At 37.6% G+C, this 19,097-nt stretch overlaps 1 protein-coding gene and 1 long non-coding RNA gene across 3 annotated transcripts; both read right to left on the minus strand.

The window, feature by feature from the left end:
- Positions 1-451: 451 nt before the first annotated feature.
- On the minus strand, positions 452-5,233 carry LOC131799801 (microfibril-associated glycoprotein 4-like). Its single transcript, XM_066167121.1, has 5 exons — positions 5,190-5,233; positions 4,637-4,969; positions 3,716-3,830; positions 3,206-3,617; positions 452-1,903 (listed from the first exon to the last, which is right to left on the minus strand). The coding sequence occupies exons 2-5, from the start codon at positions 4,955-4,957 to the stop codon at positions 1,675-1,677; spliced, it is 1,077 nt and encodes a 358-aa protein (XP_066023218.1). The 5' UTR covers positions 4,958-4,969; positions 5,190-5,233; the 3' UTR covers positions 452-1,674.
- Positions 5,234-13,552: 8,319 nt separating this feature from the next.
- On the minus strand, positions 13,553-18,522 carry LOC131799802 (uncharacterized). 2 transcript variants are annotated; one of them, XR_010717556.1, is made up of 7 exons: positions 18,259-18,522; positions 17,555-17,578; positions 16,487-16,531; positions 15,096-15,457; positions 14,473-14,739; positions 14,146-14,197; positions 13,553-13,692 (listed from the first exon to the last, which is right to left on the minus strand). It is a non-coding gene; the product is annotated as an uncharacterized lncRNA (long non-coding RNA). The 2 variants fall into 2 exon arrangements; XR_010717557.1 differs by having other exon boundaries at positions 17,555-17,581.
- Positions 18,523-19,097: the final 575 nt, after the last annotated feature.

Consider the following 19,097-nt stretch of genomic DNA (forward strand, 5'->3'; position numbering starts at 1 on the left):
TGAGACTAAAATTTAGGCAACCTATAGTATGATGAGCCCATGCAAAATTTACAGTGGAGCGGACGCTAGCTGCTTTTATTCCATGAAAACGAATGTATCCACTTGGAAGAAAACTTCACCAAAAAAAGTCCCTAAAAAATAAGAAACTAAAAAACAAAACAAACCAGAACAAAGTAGGAGGGTTTTCGGATAGATTAGGGAACACACAATGGCTTCTTCAAGAGAACGGAGTTCGTTACATGCCTTTAGTTTTTCCTTTTAAATCTCGTGTGCCCCTAATTTTTTAAAATGTTCTATTACGGAATGTTATTGGTGACTTGGTTACTCAGAAAACGTTATCGACCTAAGTAAGGCTAACTTTCGTTTATGAATTGGTTAATCAATAAATCAATGAACTTCAATTAATACTTTATTTATCGTAAGTTAAAAAGTTAAAAGCAACAGAGCTGATATGGACTTGCATGTACGACATACAACAATACATTATTAATCTAAAGTTCTAAGTGTAAATCAAAATGTTTGCAAATAGTAGTCAATAATAAAAGTAATCTTGGTATTTATTCGAGTTTGTAAAGGCTTCCTTCTGAAATAACATGTTGACGGTTATATTCTAGGCTAAAAGCCCTCTTCATCCTAGAGAGGTTCTCCCTAAATCAATGTTAAGATGTAGTAATTTAAAATTTAGGGAGTTGCATAAATTATAATTAGAACTACTACTCTAGATCTCATTAAAAAGACAGAATATCATCTGCCTCCATATCATTATGTACCCTGTATATAAATAAAAGCAATCACCCAGTTTCATACATATTTAAATACGAATCCCACACAGTCAAAGATAGAACATCCTGAGTGTCCCAAGGCAGTCTATGTATGACTTTAGCAGCACATACATGTATATACTCGAGCTCTAGCGTTGATGATGGGGAGCATGTGTCCCATAGTAAATCGCAGTAAGTAACTGTGAGGACTATACAAGTGAAATAGATACTTCCTATTGCACTAGAAGTAGGTCCAAGGCTTCATAAACTTTGTTAAATAACAAAACATGGATGCAACAGACAGTTTTTATTTTGAAAAAAAAAATGGCATTGTTTACTATAAGCTCCACCTAAATACTAATTCAATGCTAAAAATTGCATTGAAGCTACTAACAAAATTCAATTTAGTAGTGTCATCATATATACGTATCAACTTGCTGACTTAGGTTTAGCGCGAGCTTCAGTTCAAATCGTTTTCTTGTCGGTTAAGCGTCAATCAATTCAAAAGCTTCAACATCCCCCCCCCCCCTAAAACTCCCCGGGCATTTGAACTTTTAAAGACTGGCTCGTTCAAATTCCCGTCCTCCGGGGCCAAAATTGTGCTCAAACACAATTTTTTGTAAGAAGCAAGATCAGTGACTGTAACTTTCTTGTAGACCTTTCCCTCGTAGCCATCTTTTTGCGAAAGTGAACTCTTTACCTTTTAACAGCTCCATACTAAGACATAAAACAGGTGTATTCCGCTGGAAGGACTTGGCAGGTTCAGACAAATTGCCCACCCCACCCAGGAAAGGTTCAAATTCCCCACCCTTTTGAAAGAACGACAGTCAAATGCCCGAGTGTTGCCTGGGGGGGGAGGGGGGTTGTTGAAGCCTCGATTTGATCGACGCGTTATCCTGGAATAGACATTTTCTTATACTTTGGTTCTCACTTTCATCTCGGTGCGTTTTAGTGAGTAATGATAGCCCCTAAAAGAAAGCCAGTTGACTCCATCAGCACGAGACTCATGGGAGCCATTGAGGTACAATCCATTCAGATTGGAGTTATGGCAGTTTTGGTACCACCAGGCTCCCTTGTAGAGTTGGGAGCAGTGGCCGTTACCTCCGTCATTGTCTTGATCATTCGTAGAAAACCTCGTATTGCTGAAATGAAATCAAATTTCATGTTAGCTTGTTTTAACCTTGTTTAGACACCTAAAAAGCATTAATTACTTATTTATTTATTTATTCACGATATTTATACAGGCTGATCAAGTTCAGCTTTAAAGCTGGTTTGGATGGTAGCCTATACAAACTAATAACAACTAGGCCAGGCCTAACCCAATACCGGGAGCTTCGTTCCCTTCTCTTTGCGAAAAGTACGTGGGTTCTTTAACATCCCCTACTGACCAGTAAAGAGAAGATGCAGGAGATGGGGCCTATGGCTTATCGTCCTTTTTCAAGAAGCTTTGATCGTTTATCCGTTTGCGGGTGTTAAAGCAAAGGCGGCACATTCTTGGTAGTCTGGGTTATCCGATTACGTAATCAAGTCACGTGACTTATCAGATCGGAACCTTGAAAAACTGTTGAGATCTCAATCTTACTGAAGTCTCACATATTACTGGAGGTGTATGTTGATGTAGTTTGTTTGAGGCTCCCGAAAGTCTTTTGGTTTATCAATTTCTTGAATATATAAAGTTAGGGCCTTTCCGCACTAGCGAATAAGTTGTTTCCTGTCAACATCAACATTTTACAAGTGCAGATTGTTTGTCGCAACTTGAAAAATTTTGATCGAGGCGGGCAAATCTTCAAATGCACCGCCGACAACATTTGTCCCAAGTAAAAACTGAACAAAATCGACTTAATAAACAAAACCGTGAGAAACTTGTCGATTATTTGTCGTAAAAGCTACGATCAGCGTGTAATTGAACTGAAAGCAGTATAGTAGGAAGGCAATAGTTATCTTTTGTTACAAAACACGGGGATTGAAATTTTTAAAACGGCTTGTACGAATCCTAGAAATTGGAGGTTTAATCCTGTGGCAAACTTGGCTGGCCAGTCTTATGAACACATCAGGCACTGACGGAATTTTGGACGGCTTTCAAATTTTTTTGATGCGGATGCAACAGACGAAGCAAACATTTTACATGACAAATTTGTCCTTTGATTTTTTCGGAACAATTTTAGTTATGCCCATTTATGATTGTGATTGTGACGATTCAAAATTTAAACGAAGATGGAGACCAATAAAACATTAAACTTCCAAAATAAACATCAAAGCCATACGTTTTCCTTTGTTTTATCTGGAAATGTTTCTCTTTACATACAAAATTCAAACTAGATGTGATAAGCCGTTCATGATTAGTTCCCTTCGAAATCAATTTCTAAAGCTACATCCCTATTCGAAACATGCTTCCCGTGGCTGGAAATGGATTCTGTCTCAGTCAACCTGAATTCCTTACTTACTTATGTCGCGTCATAGAGTCACCAGCGGTGCCCTTGTATCCTCCAATCAAAAGCCGGTACTTATCAGCTTCGTCTGCCACACCAAAATCCGTGTACTCAGCATATGTGATGTTCCCCTCAAAGTCTTCCAGGTCAACTCTCAACATGACATGATCAGCGGCTGTTAAACGGTGAAGATTGTCGTTTCCAAGCCAGAAATCTCCGCTCAGATCTCCGAAGCCGTTTTTGTAGGATTCCCATTTAAGATAGAAGTCAACAGAGCCGTCCAAGCGTTTCTGAAAAACGGTCCAGCCTCCACCGTCTGTGATCATGTCACATAACACTTGGATTGGTTTGCCGCCATCTGGATTGATGGTGTATACGCCACTGGAATTGAAACCATCTTGAAATAATTGAGAGCAGCTTTTCGGTTCTATTAATTTGCGAGGAAATAAAGAACCTATTCGAAATCACTTCTTTATATGACAATTGAGGCTTTTTCTATACCTAAACAAAGCGAAATATACCTACCGCAAGGTTTTCCTGTGAAGCCATGCTTACACTGGCATCGAATGCTGTCATCTTGATAGTTGGGAACGCATATACTGTGATCACCACATCGGAAACTGTCTTCTTCACACGCGCTCTAGAGAAAAAAGTTGTGTCGAGTAACTTCCTAAACATCTGTAAGTCAAAGGAGTTTCTTTCTTTCAATAGCGCAGGGATATTCGAAGGATAGCAACTCATTTGGTTGCGAACAGGATTTGCACAAATTTCTTCAAGATATGGCCTTCGGCTTGCGCACCCTGTTACGTGCAACAGAAAACCTTTGATAGGTTGGGAGATAAACAAAGTCTACGAGACCATACACAAGCCTTGTTCTTAGGGAAATAGAGACCTCGGGTATGAATTTACCACCATGATAATGATGATGATGATGATGACGATAATGATATCATAATCAATGGTTGTTTTTATTTTTATCATCAATGTCATAATCATTACTTTTATCAGTATCTTTTTATCATCATTGACGATGGTTATAGCCATGAGTGGGTCTCCTTACGCTCCATCTAAGAAAACCAAGTCTTGCTACAATATGCGACAATTTTATTACGAAGCGCAACAGAATACACATCCTTTCTTGTTGGATAGCAAAATGCGATTAGTTGACATGGAAGATTTACTTGAAAGAAAAGCAAGAATGAAGGCTTTATATACAAAACAAATCGAAACATTTTTCGCGAAAAATCTAGCCGTTTTCGTGAGTGGAGCCCCCTTCCCCTAACGTCAACAGCCGGAAAATTTCTATCACGATTATTTACAGATCTTCTTAAGCAGATAAGGAGGTAAAAGAAGAAATGAAAGCTTAAATAGTTCAAAGTTAATCAAGATTTTAATTCTGAGATACAACAGAAGTCATTTTTGATGCACTAAACAGATTTAGCTTACCTTTATTCCCCTGTAAATGAAATCTTTATCCTCGATAAAGTTAGCAAATCCAGCAAATCGGTCAGAGTCGCTTAGTTGACACCTGAATTTGTTTGAGTCGCCCTTTATGGTTCCAAAGTTGTAAGACTGACATCGCTCTTCATACACACACTCAAACTGACAGGAACTTTCCGAATCCACTTCTATATCTCTTATCAGGCTTCCGTTCAGCTTTTGTCTCTTTATCTTTTTGGCAAAGTTAACAGCTTTGACATTTGGCCCTGAAATACGGCTTATGCCGTAGTCAACGGCGCAAAGAAGAAATATGATGCTGAGATGCATGTTTAGTCCTCACTGTTAGAAAGAATATGATGAAAAAGAATAAATGTTTATTTCATTTCGACTTCCTAAGTAGATAGGCAGGTGCTAGAAAATTGCGAGAATGAAAACAGTATAAGCCATACGATATGTTTTGTTAGGTGACCTTCAACATAGGCCTGTTGCTAAACAGGTTTTAAGTTTCCTTCAAACTGCATTATTTTGCAGTGTTTTCCTTTTATTCCTTTTTTCTCACCGTGACTATTCTTCTCGAGGACTGATGGTTAAATCGTCTTTTTCTCTTACAGAGAGCATAAAGGAAAGGACTAGGTGAAAAAACGTTTTAATTTTCTCTAGTCATAGATACTTGCATTCTAGTATCTATAATTGATTAATTTTCAGCCTCTATGACTCTTTCCTCATCAAAATTTAATAGCATCTTTCAATTGTTTAAATAAGGATGACAATCTAATGGTTCGTGTTCAATTTCAGAAAACCTGAGTCGGTGCGTACAACATAAATTGTCGAATGCTTTAAAGCAAGTTTCAAATTTCAGGCCTATTAAATTAGTCCATTGATTTTATAATTACGGGCAATTGTGTTCCCAAAATTTCCCTGAGGCTTTTGATTGTTTCTTTCCCTTAGCCCTCGTGCAGTGTGCTTAATTACAACATAGAATGATAAAAAATATAGAGGAATATGAGCCATTTATCAGGAGAAAATATAAACCAAACGTTTTCGACACAAGGTTATCATCAGGGTAAATAAGCACCATCCGCCAAATTGATGATATTTTATATTCCTAAGTAATTCCCGATGAGAGGAGTTTCGTGACGAGTTTTTTTAGGGAAGTGGCAGAGAGCACGTTTGAAAAGAAGTTGAGCTGAGTTTAGGTAATTTGTTGTACGTGTAAATTCATTTAGTGATGTTGTCAATGGTGTCCTCCACATTTACTTTTTTGAAAGCGAGGATACGTCATTGACAAACACGTCGAATGATTTGGAACCTACATGCCACCCTCGAGGGAATCGTTCGCATTCTTTCAACTGGGGCATGATCTACAGGGAAAAGTCATTTTATCAGCCCAGAATCCTTGAAAGTCTCATGATGCAACTTTCGAAGCCTAGTTTTGCCCTGTAAATAGACATAGATAAATATGTAGCTGACAATCTTCACAAATAAATTATATTTTCACTCTTGTTTCCTTGACTAATTAACTCTCTCAAGTTTCTTCCTCAAGTTGTATCATGTTGCAGACAAGTTATGCTTAATTGTTTGTCCCTCGTGGCAGAAATGAGGACACCAGCTGTTTATAATTTTTTTCTTTAGTTTAGTGTTATTTTCCAGTCACTCCTTTTACGACGGAAATTATTTTAAATCCCAACAAAGTGGATAAAAAACTCGTCAGGTCTTAGAGTGTTCATAGAACTAAAAGACAGAAAGAAATATTCAATAGACGACTGAGTCAGTAAAAATTAAAAGCTCAATTAAAGTCGTGAGTGCAAAATTTAGGCCTAGAAACTATTTTTCTTGGGGCTGTGCTTATAGTCTGCGATCAAACTTGAAGTCTGACGATCCTCTTCGCCAATTCGCTGGATCAGTTACTCACATGGGAAATGTTAAGGAGGAACTGTATGTTTCAATGAAAATGGCGAATCGCGATTAATTTCCACAGCAACATAACAAACATAATCATAAACATAATATCGTCTATATGATTAGGATATAGTAGAAGCAGGAGATGGAATAAGCAAGTAGTGTGCACAATTAGATTCACGAGAAAAACCACTTCCGCGACCCTCTCTTCTCCGTGTCACCGACAAAAGAAAAAAAGATTACTGAATCTTTTGCCTGAATTCACGTCCTCGTAGAAGAACAGCGTTCATACACCACTAAGTCTCACGAAATTCTGTTCACATTCGGAGAAAAACGATTAGTCGCCCCATGTAAGGTAATCCAGGACAGTTTTAGATTCTGGATTCCACGTTGTGGATTCCGGATTCCAGGTGCTGGATTCCGGATTCTGCCACTGCAGATTCCGGATTCCAAAACACAAAAGATTCCAGATTTTGGTCTCTGGTTTGCCCCTAATTTTCACATTTCGTTTTCTAGGAATGACTTCAATGGCGGATTTCGCTATTAAAGGACATGTTTGTGAATGCATGTTTGTCTATTTATATTTCCATAAAAACATTTGATAATTATGAAACTTGAAATTATGACATTTGAAATGTATAACAGCAAATTAAGGGATAAATTTTTGTTGAAGGAATACCTGTTGAGACTGTCCGTCTATTAAGTCCAATGTCCATTAATTCCACATCTTTTAGCAACTCTGAAGAGGCCAGGCCGCATTTCTTTCATACAGGTTCCTAGAGGTTCTTCAAGTGATTTAACAGGAACAAAGAACTAATAGTTCAAATCTTTACTTATCATTTTTAATTTGTAAATAACTGTTGGACTAAAAGGTTTTTCTGGTACAGCATAACATTGTTCCGACTTGGAAAAGATGGCCAATTTTTTTTAAATATAAAATTGACTTAGAACTGCCAAGAAAACAGCTCAAAAATATTTCCCTATCATCTCAAATTACTTTTTAAACTTTCCTTTTAAACAAAAACCATTGAATTGAGGCAAAAATTTAAACTGGAATAAAATTTTAATAACACCCCGAGTAAATCGCGGACAGAAAAGCTTGTTTTCCTAGATGTACTTGGCGATGATGTTCGACGAGATTGCGCATTAAACGGTGTTAAACCAATTCAACTATACTTACACCTTTGAAAAATCGCGAAAGATCTTCATTTACATTAGTCATGCTGTGCGTTCGCTGCGTTCCAGCATTTAACGGGGCATAATACACTGTTGTTCAATGAGATGCAAACAATTGGCCAGGTATTCTCAAGTTGAAAAAGTGTGTGTTTAAGTGTGAATCACGATTCGGGCGAAATTTTGCGCCAAGTAAGCGATTTTCATGACCAGTGCCAGGTAGCATAATAAAATATTTAACAAGCAGAGTTTATTCAAGCCTCTAGCGTAACTGATCTCAAAACGACAAAAGGCCTAAATCACTGCTAACAAGCGAGTCATGCTATGCGTTTGTTGCGTTTCATCATTGAACGAGGCATAATACATTGTTGTTCCATGAGATGCAAACAATTGGCCGGGTATTTTCAAGTTTAGCAAAGCGTTTTTTCGAGTCCTTCAACTTCTTTTAAACTTCCGAATTTTACTACATTGATGATTTACGCTCTAACCTAGAAAAAATTATTACTGACCATAGTTTGTAATTAAAACCTCTGTCGTTCCTGTTTGTTCGTTGCAAACCCGAAAAAAAATTCAAAAGTGTTTCATAATACACAAAAATCCTCAAACCTCGATGATCTTGAAATCGTACATTTTTCTTTTTTGTCTTTCTTTCTTCGGTTTCTTGAGCTCCTGAAGATGCATTTTCAGCAATTTTTTGTAAGTGTCGCTGGAGGTTAAGTTAGTTTAAAATGGAACAGAAAATCAACTGAATCATTACAATGTTACACTTACCTTTCCCTCTCCGCCTTTTGCTTTTTCATTAGATTATGATTGAAGTATCGAGATTTAGAGAAAGAGCAAATCGAATAAACAAATGATATATCAATATTGAAAAAGACACTGCAAATTTTCTGTATACTGCGGCTTGTGTCCCTCCACGTGCTCTGAGTGACTGGTGCAGTTTTGACAGTTCCTGCCTTTCGTCTGGCTTCTAATTACAACTATGCCTCCACGGCCATCAGGAGAATATTACTTTTTGATGCTCTCATTATGATTTATGGAAAATGAATATTTATTTTTGATTTTGGTCAGTCGCGAGTCAGAAGTGCCAGAAAGTTTGAAAGAGTCGAAAAGGAAAAGAGTATTAAGTATTAAGTATTGAGGTCGATACCTCGACCCTAGGTGCCAGATAAAAGTAGCGCAGTTTGCGGTGCCAAAGCTTGCCGTGCGCCCAATTTGCTTAAAAATCCGGCGGGCAAAGCGGGCAAAAGCAAAGTATCCAAGTTGTCAACAGTTAGATTATTTTCACAGAAATCTACAAATTCCTCGATTAAAAGCAAAACTAAAGCGTATCTTTTACAAGGTAAGTTAATCTCACAGGACGTCCTAGCGGCCATATCATTATTTAGAGGTGTTCCAAAACAATCAAATAGCGGCCATAGTGATGTTCCAAGCTAATCCTGTGGGATTTGAAAGCTCACTTTGAGCAACGATTGATCCCGTGAGTGAACTGCACTCTACAGTGGTTGCATGGATGCGGGTGAAAGCCGCTAATACGATTTGAAATGGATTTTCAGCAAGTGGATTCTGGATTCCCTTTTTAGCGGGATCCTGGATTCCAAAGGCTGGATTCTGGATTCCAGAGCCCAGTATTCCGGATTCCACAAACAAAAATTTCCTGGATTCCGGAATGCGGATTACCTTAAATGGGCGAAATTAGAAAAACTTGTATGTTCACAGATTCAACAAATCACTCGTAAGTTAAGATAGAATAAACCACAATAAGTTTAGGGCAAATAGAAGTATATCATAACTTTCGGCTGAACCGTCACTTGATGAATAAAACGATGTTAAAGGGTATGTCAGATATCATGTAGAAGCTATAAGGCTCATCCGACCGGAGCTTTCCATGGTCTCAGTGGCACTAACCCAGTAAAGCCAAAGGCAGGGTTACCACCCCCCCACCCCTTCTTCCCTTCTTCTTTGGAAAATTTCTTAAGGTCCTTCTGACAGTTTCCTGCGTCCATCCCTACCCTAGAAGGAGAAAGTGCTCAAAGAGTAAATATAGAACTTCCCGACGAGGCTTTAATTGTGACCTCATGCTCCAAAGAAGGGACTTGTTGTTGTAGCGATTGTGCGGCATTTCTTAGGTGACAAATGAAGCACTCGCAACTTTACTTGCTTATTGTTACTTCCTGGTTACTTGGTACGATCGCATGGCTCATTTTCCGTGCGCCGCTACCTTACTGGTCAGCAGTACTCGGGATTTCGATCCTAGGACCAAGCTGTCAAAATAGCCCACGTGTAGGCGTACCCTCCCCCACAAGGTGAAACGGAAGCGAGGCCGGAACGTCTACGCAAACCTGACACTAATCGTGTTCTGTGACGTCACTCTAATTTATGCAAACTAAAGTGGCACGTGTTGGCGTGTTATCGATATAAACAACAACTTTGAAGTGAATTCATTCCCATTTTTCGGGTAAATTTGCAATTCAGCGTCCGAGTTGAAATATATACTTTGCTTTAAGGATATAGGAAAAGATTATGAGCGATTTTTGGTGTAGAGTAAGAAAAGGACGATGTTCGACTAACATCGCGCTTACGAAATTGCAACGTCCACGCGGTTTCTGCCTACATTTGTAAACTGTGCTACAGTCGTCGAAAAAAGTAGGATCATTTGCCGCAGAATCTCAAGGTTTTTACAGATTTCTTTAAGTGATAGTTACGCTGCAAGCGTGAAGAAAGAGCGACTCTTTTCTCAGTCGAAAGAATTGCTGCAAGAAACAACTAGCTTTAAGGAAGGTTATTATTGCATTTGTTTTTGTTTCAAGATTTCTGTCCAGAAATCGGCATGTCAGAAAACCCCACCAGCACTGGATATGCACTACATTGTGAATACATGTACATTTTCTATAACTATAAATATTATCCTAAGCATTTTTGGACCATAAGATACATTTTATTTCATAAATTTAAAACTGTTTTGGTCTACCTTGAGGACAACAAAGAATGTGTTACAAGTTGAAAATACTGTTTTTTATTGTTTTTTTAGAGGGCACGGTAACGAATCTTGCAATCTGATTGGTTCTTTACCCGGTCAGTATTTTCCTATCTCTGCCCACGGGCCACGGTAACGCTTTCGTGAGTCGCCGAGTACATCCCAACTTTCGTTGTCATTTCTCATAAATATACCTCGTTTTCCGGCTGGGCAGTATTTTTAAGCAAACACGTCGGTCACTACCTCAAGCCGATAAATAACTTATGAATCCTCCCTTTTCTCTCTATCAAATCACTTTGGTTGACAGAAAAATATTGGTTTCAGAATGAATTTGTATAAACAATAGTGTCATTACGTTGGTTGACAAGCGGCCTAAAAACCGTCTGCAATTAATTTTAATCGTTCACAAAAAGTACCCAGAAAGTTGAAACGTGAGGTATTTGGTTACAGTTAAACTGAACGATGGAACTTTCATTCATTTACTATCTGAATTTTCTCGAGCAATTTGTTCATAGTAAAAAAAAAGCGAGCGAAGTTTTAATTTAAGTTCTACAACAAATATACGCTCCTGGTGAGTCTTTCCAATTCCGTTCAATTTGGACATTTGTACCTTAAATTGCACAACAGAAATTGAAGGAATTGAGAAAAGGCTGCATTAAATTCCCTTGTGTCTCGTTGGAGTGTGCCGTTCGAATTTAGTTTTTGTGAAGGAAAGATCAGAGTTAAACACGCCATTACAGCAAACAAACGAGCAAACTCTCACAACTTCAAAATAAAAAATTGAATTTACTCACAATTACTTTCCTCGCCGTTTACTTAATGAACAGAGGTAAATCTTCGTACATGAATGAATGGTCGATGAGAGTAAATAATACTTTCCGTTAGATCATTAACTGATTTTTAAGAAAACATTGTCGTGACAGGCCTTGCCAAACTAGTTCTGTTGGTTTTCAAATGTTCCTCGGTCTTGAAAATACTGCCCGAGGCCTACGGCCTCGGGCAGTATTTCCGTAGGCCTCGGGCAGTATTTTCAAGACCTCGGTCACAGTTTTTCACCATACGGACCTCCCAGCCGGCAAATAACATATATATATTGAGGAGCTGACTAAAAAGGCTCATATTCCACGTGACTTTGTTCATGATGCTGGAAAAACTTGGGTGTGCAATCTATTTTGTTCACTTCCACCAACAGAATGCCTACTGCTGGGCTACTTCCCTGATGTGTTTTGGGTGACAACAAAATTTTCATTACTTACTGATGGCTGAGTAACTCTTTTTCTTTACGGGTGGCATCTGGTGCATTGACTGCGATTGGTTTATTTGATACATCATCAGAAGTGGGAACACTCATGGGGATATTATTACTATTGTAGAGTGGTTAAGTGTCTATATTTTGTGCTTAAGCATAGGACTGACTGAGGTCTATCTATAAAAGTGTTAAATATTATTAATTGTCAGTATCATAAATTAATAAGTGCTCTTTGGTGGTTAGAGGAGAGATTATGAAAATGTAAATCATCAATTTTCAAGATTGAGCTTGATTTTGTCAACCCAGTGACACTCAAGTGTTTTTTGTGCCTATGCATAAGTTGATGGATCTAACTTCCGTGGCATTAACCCTTGCAATTATGCTAAGTTTGTTAGTGGTTACCTCCAGTTGACTGAACCTTTACCACATTTACCTAATCAGTCATATCCTTGATAAATACAGTCCATTTTGTCAGCCATAAGAAATCTTTAGTGATGTGCAAAATATTTTTAATATACACTCAGTGTTTTTGAGAAATATCATAAAAGAGATCATATGAAGGCAGGCTACTGTAAGTGATTTCTGTGGTCAAATATATAATTTTTTTTAATCTCGTACCTCTGAGGAGAATATTAATTAAAGAAATACGTTAAAGGTTGGAAAAGTTGCTTGTTCTTTCATCTCATTCCATAATTGTATGCCAAAATTACAGACATCCTCTCACCTTCATTCTCAAGTTGACCATGTAAGCATCTGGTTTATACATTTCACAGGGGCCACCACTCAGTGTTTACACTTTCACTCCCAAGATCTCATTAGTAATTCTCCCTACTGTCTGCCATATAGTTCTTCTGATGTTAGCTTGGGGAATTTGGTATTGGATCAACTAATAATCCCCATTATTCTCATCACTTGTCTGCTTCATATCATATTGATATTGTAAGGAGAACTCTGTCTTGGTCACTCATGGGAGTTAAAAGGATTAAAAATTTCAAAAGATTTGCTTAGAAATCTGTTCCAGCACATTGCAAGGGTTGAAAACCCAAACATGTGTTGTCTAGTGAAACTCTTTGGGCAAGTAACTTACAATTGGGAAGAGTATTCCATTTCCTATGAACATAAATGATATGGGCAATGTTACCCTTAGACATGCCTTGCCTTGATGCATATGGAGGTTTTATGTTACAGCCTTAGGGTTGGCTTAAGGTTGGGGTTAGTTCATAACACAGGAGAGAGAGAGAGAGGGAGGGTGTGTACACAACCATTTCACCCCTCTCTTTGCAGGCCTGCAAGGGAATCTACTTCTGTTTCAAAAATATTTAGAAAGATTCTAGTTTGTGAAGTCTCTCCATTTGAATCCAAGCAGTATGCTCTCTGATGACTCTTCAAATCTCTTCACAATTCTATTTCACTGTCACGCAGACAAGTAACAAGAACTATGCTGAGTATCAGCTAGGAAATATGGTCATAACAGGACACGGCACTTTGGGAAAAGACAGCATATATGTATGGTTGTCATGTTCGATAAAAGCTCTCTGATTATTGAATAGAAAGGTAAAAAAATTAAAGAAATAATATAACTTAGTTAAATATCAACAACTTTAATAACCATTGTTCTGAAAAAAATAAGCCAGGCACTGGGCAAATGCAAACAGGTAAAAAATGTCAGGGGTCTGTGTACATATTCTTTACAGTAACAAAGGAATACATTATTGTTCATTTCACATCCTCTCATGCCGGTTAAGGGTGTTTGGTCTTGTTTGGCTGCAGAGAAATAAAAAAAAGCAAAACTAGAATTAATTGTTTGTATCAAATTTGACAATGGGAATTACATTTTTGTCTCAGAAAGTATCATTTACCAGCACTCCACTGAAGTCACTCAAAGGAGCGACTGAAAAGGAATTTCTCCTAACAAAATCACAACATTTTAAGGCAGAAACATGACGAGGGAAAGCCCAATTAATTGTTTGTATCAAATTTGACAACTGAAAATTACATTTAAGTCTCAAAAAGTATAATTTACCAGCACTCCACTGAAGTCACTCCAACGAGTGACTGAAAAGGAATTTCTGCCAAAAAAATCATAACATTTTAAGGCAGAAACATGATGAGGGAGAGCCAAATAATGGGTGTAATCACTTATTAGTAGTTAACAATTTAATCACTTGGTTAACCTATCAATATTCTGTAATAATATCAAAAGAAATGATTTACTACCTAAGCAATGCATTCACTCAGATTCCATGTTACTGAGTCTAGTCTTGCTGAGCTGCAAAGGAACAGAAAAGACAAAATGAGACAGAGGAATGGGAATTTGAGATGAATGGGCTACCCTGACAGCATAAAATTTTACTCTTCTTCAGAGTTATTTGTTCTGCATTATAAGGCTATACAACAGATGAAACTAAATACAATGATGATGATGAGAAATATCACGAGCTCAACTTAAACATTTATATTGCTGTGAATATGTACATTGCTTTACTTTGACAACTACTATATGTACAACCAATACATGCAAGTCACATAAAAAAAAATTCATACCAGATGCCATCTTCAGCATCTCCTCAACACTATCTCCACACTGTTTCTTCCAACTGTACTTCTCACTGCAATGTTTCCGCAGTAAATCAGCCTCTTTAAGCTTTACTGTCCTAGCCTAGTCCCTGACCTTCTTAATTGCCTTGGACCACTCACTGACATCCTCTGACTCCACAATGGATGACAAACCACTAATAACATGTGTCAAGGCTTCACCAAGTACTGATGCACCATGTACATATACTAAGATAGAGAGGCCAGATTACAACCCTGCAAGACCAAACATTCCAAATTCTTGTTAACCTGAGGGTACGATGGCAAGATCTGCCTCACAGAGCCACCTTTTCAACTCTTCTCCATTATTAATATGAAGGGCTTCAAATGATCATCTGATGTTTAGGAACACCACATTCATGAAATTTCTCAACAAATCCCTTTTGTTTTCCTTTAGCAGCACTAACAAAAATCATCTCAAAGGATCCATCCTTCACCCTAGTGACTGCTTTAGCAACAATTTCAAGTCTCTCTTTGTGAAAATGCCGGGGTGGTCATGTCCTGTGACTAGTATAAGAAACTTTTCCTATCACAAGGGGTATGTATGACATCAACAAATTTACTGAGTATACCTGGAGTAGACTCAAAAACTCTTTTCTTTTGATGAGAGAGAGAAGCAGAAAGTTTGTCAGCCATCTTTGGTCCAAAAGCAACTGGAAGATCAGCCATTTCCATAATAGATTGAACACTGCTTTTCCCTTGGCATACATTTTTCCCTTTTCATTGTATGAACCTTCAGGGACCAGGACAGAGACTTCCCTATGAGGGAATTTTTCCAGTTGTGCGGACAACTCTGATGTGAGGACAATGATTCCTTTCCCCACAAACTCCACCACCACCCCCTGTCAGTTGCCATCATGATGGTATCTCTGACTGGAGGAATATCTCCCATCCCATGGCAGCTGATTAATTATTTTGTTAGCACAACTCTCTCCTAAATGATCAGTTTAAAAAGAGGAACAAATTAATATTTTTTAAAACTAATAATAGCTAAGGTCACTGATTAGGGATCTCTCTAATTTTTCAGCATGTACAAGCATTGTGTCTAACTGCCATGTTTAGAACATTACATTTTATCATTTAAAAGCTATAAATCATGCCATGATGTCACAGATACATGTATATTTTGGTAATATAGTGCATCGAAAGGTACTTGGCTGTTATCAATATTTACTACTTCCTGTAAAATGTGTTCTTTCAGATGTCTCAGATTAAAACATGGTTTCTGGCTTGCTACATTTTTGGCATAACTTTCTACATCAAACTTCTTTAAGCCATCAGCACACACTAATTATGGTATGTATACATTTTAATTCTCTGCAATAAAAATCTGGAAATCTGCACCACCTTAATTTAATTATTTTCCATACATGCTAATCAAAAAGCGGTATAAAAGATTCATATTGAGTACTCAAAGCTGACCATAGTTGAATTGTTAGCTATATAAGATAATGCTTCACAATATGCAGTTTTCCTTTTATTCTACCCTGCATTTATGTAAACTATGTCTTTCTTCCCTTATGATAACAATATCATCTTTAATGTAACTATTAATTTAAATTATACTTGACATGCGGCCAACCCCAACTCATATCTACACATGACAGTGACCAACTTGAAAGCTCATTGGCTACTTTGGCCACTGTAAACGATTAAATATTCTTTATTCTAGTTAATTTCTGTTTGTATTTTTTCTATATCATTGTAAATCACGTTATGTTAAGTTTTTTTTTTTTCTGTAAAGAATGTGAAATAACAAGACTTGGAAACTTGGAAACTCTGCAACTACAGAGGGGAAATATGTTTCAAAACTGATGACAAGTCAGCCTGAAAGATTTCTTTCATGTTTGCATAATTATGTAAATGCACATATGTGACACTGTATGATTCAGAGGATTACAATGGTTTTAGTTATTTATTTACTGCATTGGTTCGAGTTTAGGGCACGTGACTGAGTGTGTACCTGAGCACATGACTATCATCCACTTGAGTTCCATAGCTTAGGGCTCTGAAAAGCAACATGAGTTATCACTTTTGGTTTTGTTTACCATTACACAAACCTGTTGGCCATTTATGGCTATATGTTACGGCGAGTTTTGAATATCTCAGACTTGTTTACACAATCATCACAAATCATTTGTTCCAGTGGTGGGTTAAATTTTATTATTCAACATGCTACTAACATCAAAGTCACTTCTCCACATGAACAAAGTAAGAAGTGTCTGCTTTAAATTCTTGACACTTGTTCACGGCCAAATGTTTCAACTTTTTTTTTTTCTCATCAGAAGTTGATAATTAAAAAACAGTAATAACAGCTTCGGTTTATTGACCTAGTAGTATACACTGATTGGGAAATGATTGCTCAATCTAACTTTAAATGTTCAGGTAACATGCTTGCTGCACACAAGGTTACTCACTAGGTTACACACTAGGTTACACACTAGTGTGCTGTGTCTGCTCACAGGCTAACTTTTGTATTTGAAGGTTATCACGCTTTGCCTGCTCATGCTTCATTGTTCAACAGTGCACTCTTAATTGTTTATAGGGTGTTACATGAAACAAAAGCATTAAGCTCATTAAAGTATGCTCTTAAGCATGCTTAACAGCTGTGTTACATCTGGTTTCTATTGTTTTCAAGTGAAGCCTGTTATGAGCATGCTATCATCTTTATCCCTTAAATCATATAGAGGGCCACATATATTTAACAATCATGTACAGTGTAAGCACATTCTCAAATGAATCCACTTCAGCTCATAACTGTAAAACATACATCTACATGTTAGTTACATATGGGCATTTATCCAGTTATCCTACTGCTGGGCTAGGGTGCAGAGGTGAAGAGTTAAGTGGACATTTGCCTACTTGATACTTTCTAATTTATGTTTTGTCTGTTTTAGACTGCATGAAATTATTACATGTTTCCTAGTTTTCAAATAAATTGCTCATTACAGTATTCAGAAACTTTGATATTTTGCCTTAAAAGGGTGGAAATATGCAATGAATGGAAAAATTAAGTAACTAACTAACTTACCTCCTCCATGGCTCTGGACAGTATCTGCTGAAATGCAATCAAACCAAACTTAGTTGTCACTTTGCTATGCTTTAATCAAAATTTATCTACCTCTTCATCACAGAGAAATAGGAGGCTATTTTGCTTCTCGCCACAGTGGTAAATAGTACTTTAATCACATGCAAACTAGCCAATCAGCATGTGAGAAAAGCACTTAGTCTACTTATTTGACGTGGAGTGAGTTACATGCACAGTTACGCTGTACCCTTAAACTCAACTATACTTCAGGAAAATATGAGATGCAGCTTCTCTTTTACGGCCCGAAAAATTATGTTTGTAAACATTATTGAAAATCTTTCAAGAATTCTCAAAATCATAAGTCACTGATAACAATACGTTGTGGGATAGTTCGTTCAAGATTCCGAGGTCTTGCTCGAGACCTTCAAGTCCACCGTTGGTCTGGTTTACCAGAAACCTTGAGTGATCCGAAAACGGTATCTTATGGAACAGCAAGAATTTAAGCTTTGATACTGCCAAGATCTCACTTCAATTTCGCTACGAAAATAAATCTCAAAATAATACAAAAGGAATATTCCACAATAGTGCAAATGATCGTGAAAGAAAATGGCGGAAAGCGATTGCGTGACAGTCGCTAAGGTGTAAGATGCATATCAGACGAAAAAAAAGTTTAAATTCTCTGTCTGCAGTCTGCATTTTGTACTGACCTGAGCTGTTCCGATGATAACATGTTACATCCGACGTCGTTTGGGAGGACTGCACTCCTCCTTGCTCATATTTCCAAACTCATCCGATTGATCTATCTTCACATGTGACTCTCAAACACATCCCTTTATCACTGTGATTAGTTACCCTTCTTCGATCTGTGGTTCAGTTGTCAGTTCAGCAGAAGTTGGCAAATCTTCTACAGAATGGTATTCCAGTCCCAGTCAAATCTAATTTGCTTCGGCAAGCAATTTCGTTCAGAGCCCTTTTTTTCTAGCCTCGATCCCAGGCAAGTTAGGCTCCAAGCTTCCAAAAGTTTCAAGGAGCCAAAACTTGGAACTTGCTACAGTACCGCTCGCGTAGACGTAATAAACTGCGTAGACAAATTTCATACGCTCAGACGCAAGGTAGTCAGACGCGTACATACGATTTTTTTTGCGCGCACGGTCGAAAAAAATGCGCGATTCATGTGCGTTTGTTATTCAGTGCTGTAAGTTTCAGTATTCAGTGCTAGAAGTTTCCCTCATTGTAGACAACGGAAAATTTACATAACCAAAAAAAGCAATCATGTTACACTTTCGCATGTTAGTCTTCGCAAAATTTTTTGAATAACGAGCAGTAGCAGTAGATTTACTTGATATGAGTTGTTGATGAATCATCTGGGAAGGAAAATGTCACTTACTCAAGGCATCGAAACACGAGTGTCATTGAGTGAGTAACGAAACAAATACTCACTAATATGCTTCTCAATTGATTCACTGCAATCAGCGCTCCCTAACATGTTTACGTCGCGGGATGTAAACAATGTGGTGTTTACAATTACATCGCAGGTGATGACTTC

The sequence above is a fragment of the Pocillopora verrucosa genome, chromosome 5 (assembly GCF_036669915.1).
Source record: "Pocillopora verrucosa isolate sample1 chromosome 5, ASM3666991v2, whole genome shotgun sequence".
Taxonomy (NCBI): Eukaryota; Metazoa; Cnidaria; class Anthozoa; order Scleractinia; family Pocilloporidae; genus Pocillopora; species Pocillopora verrucosa.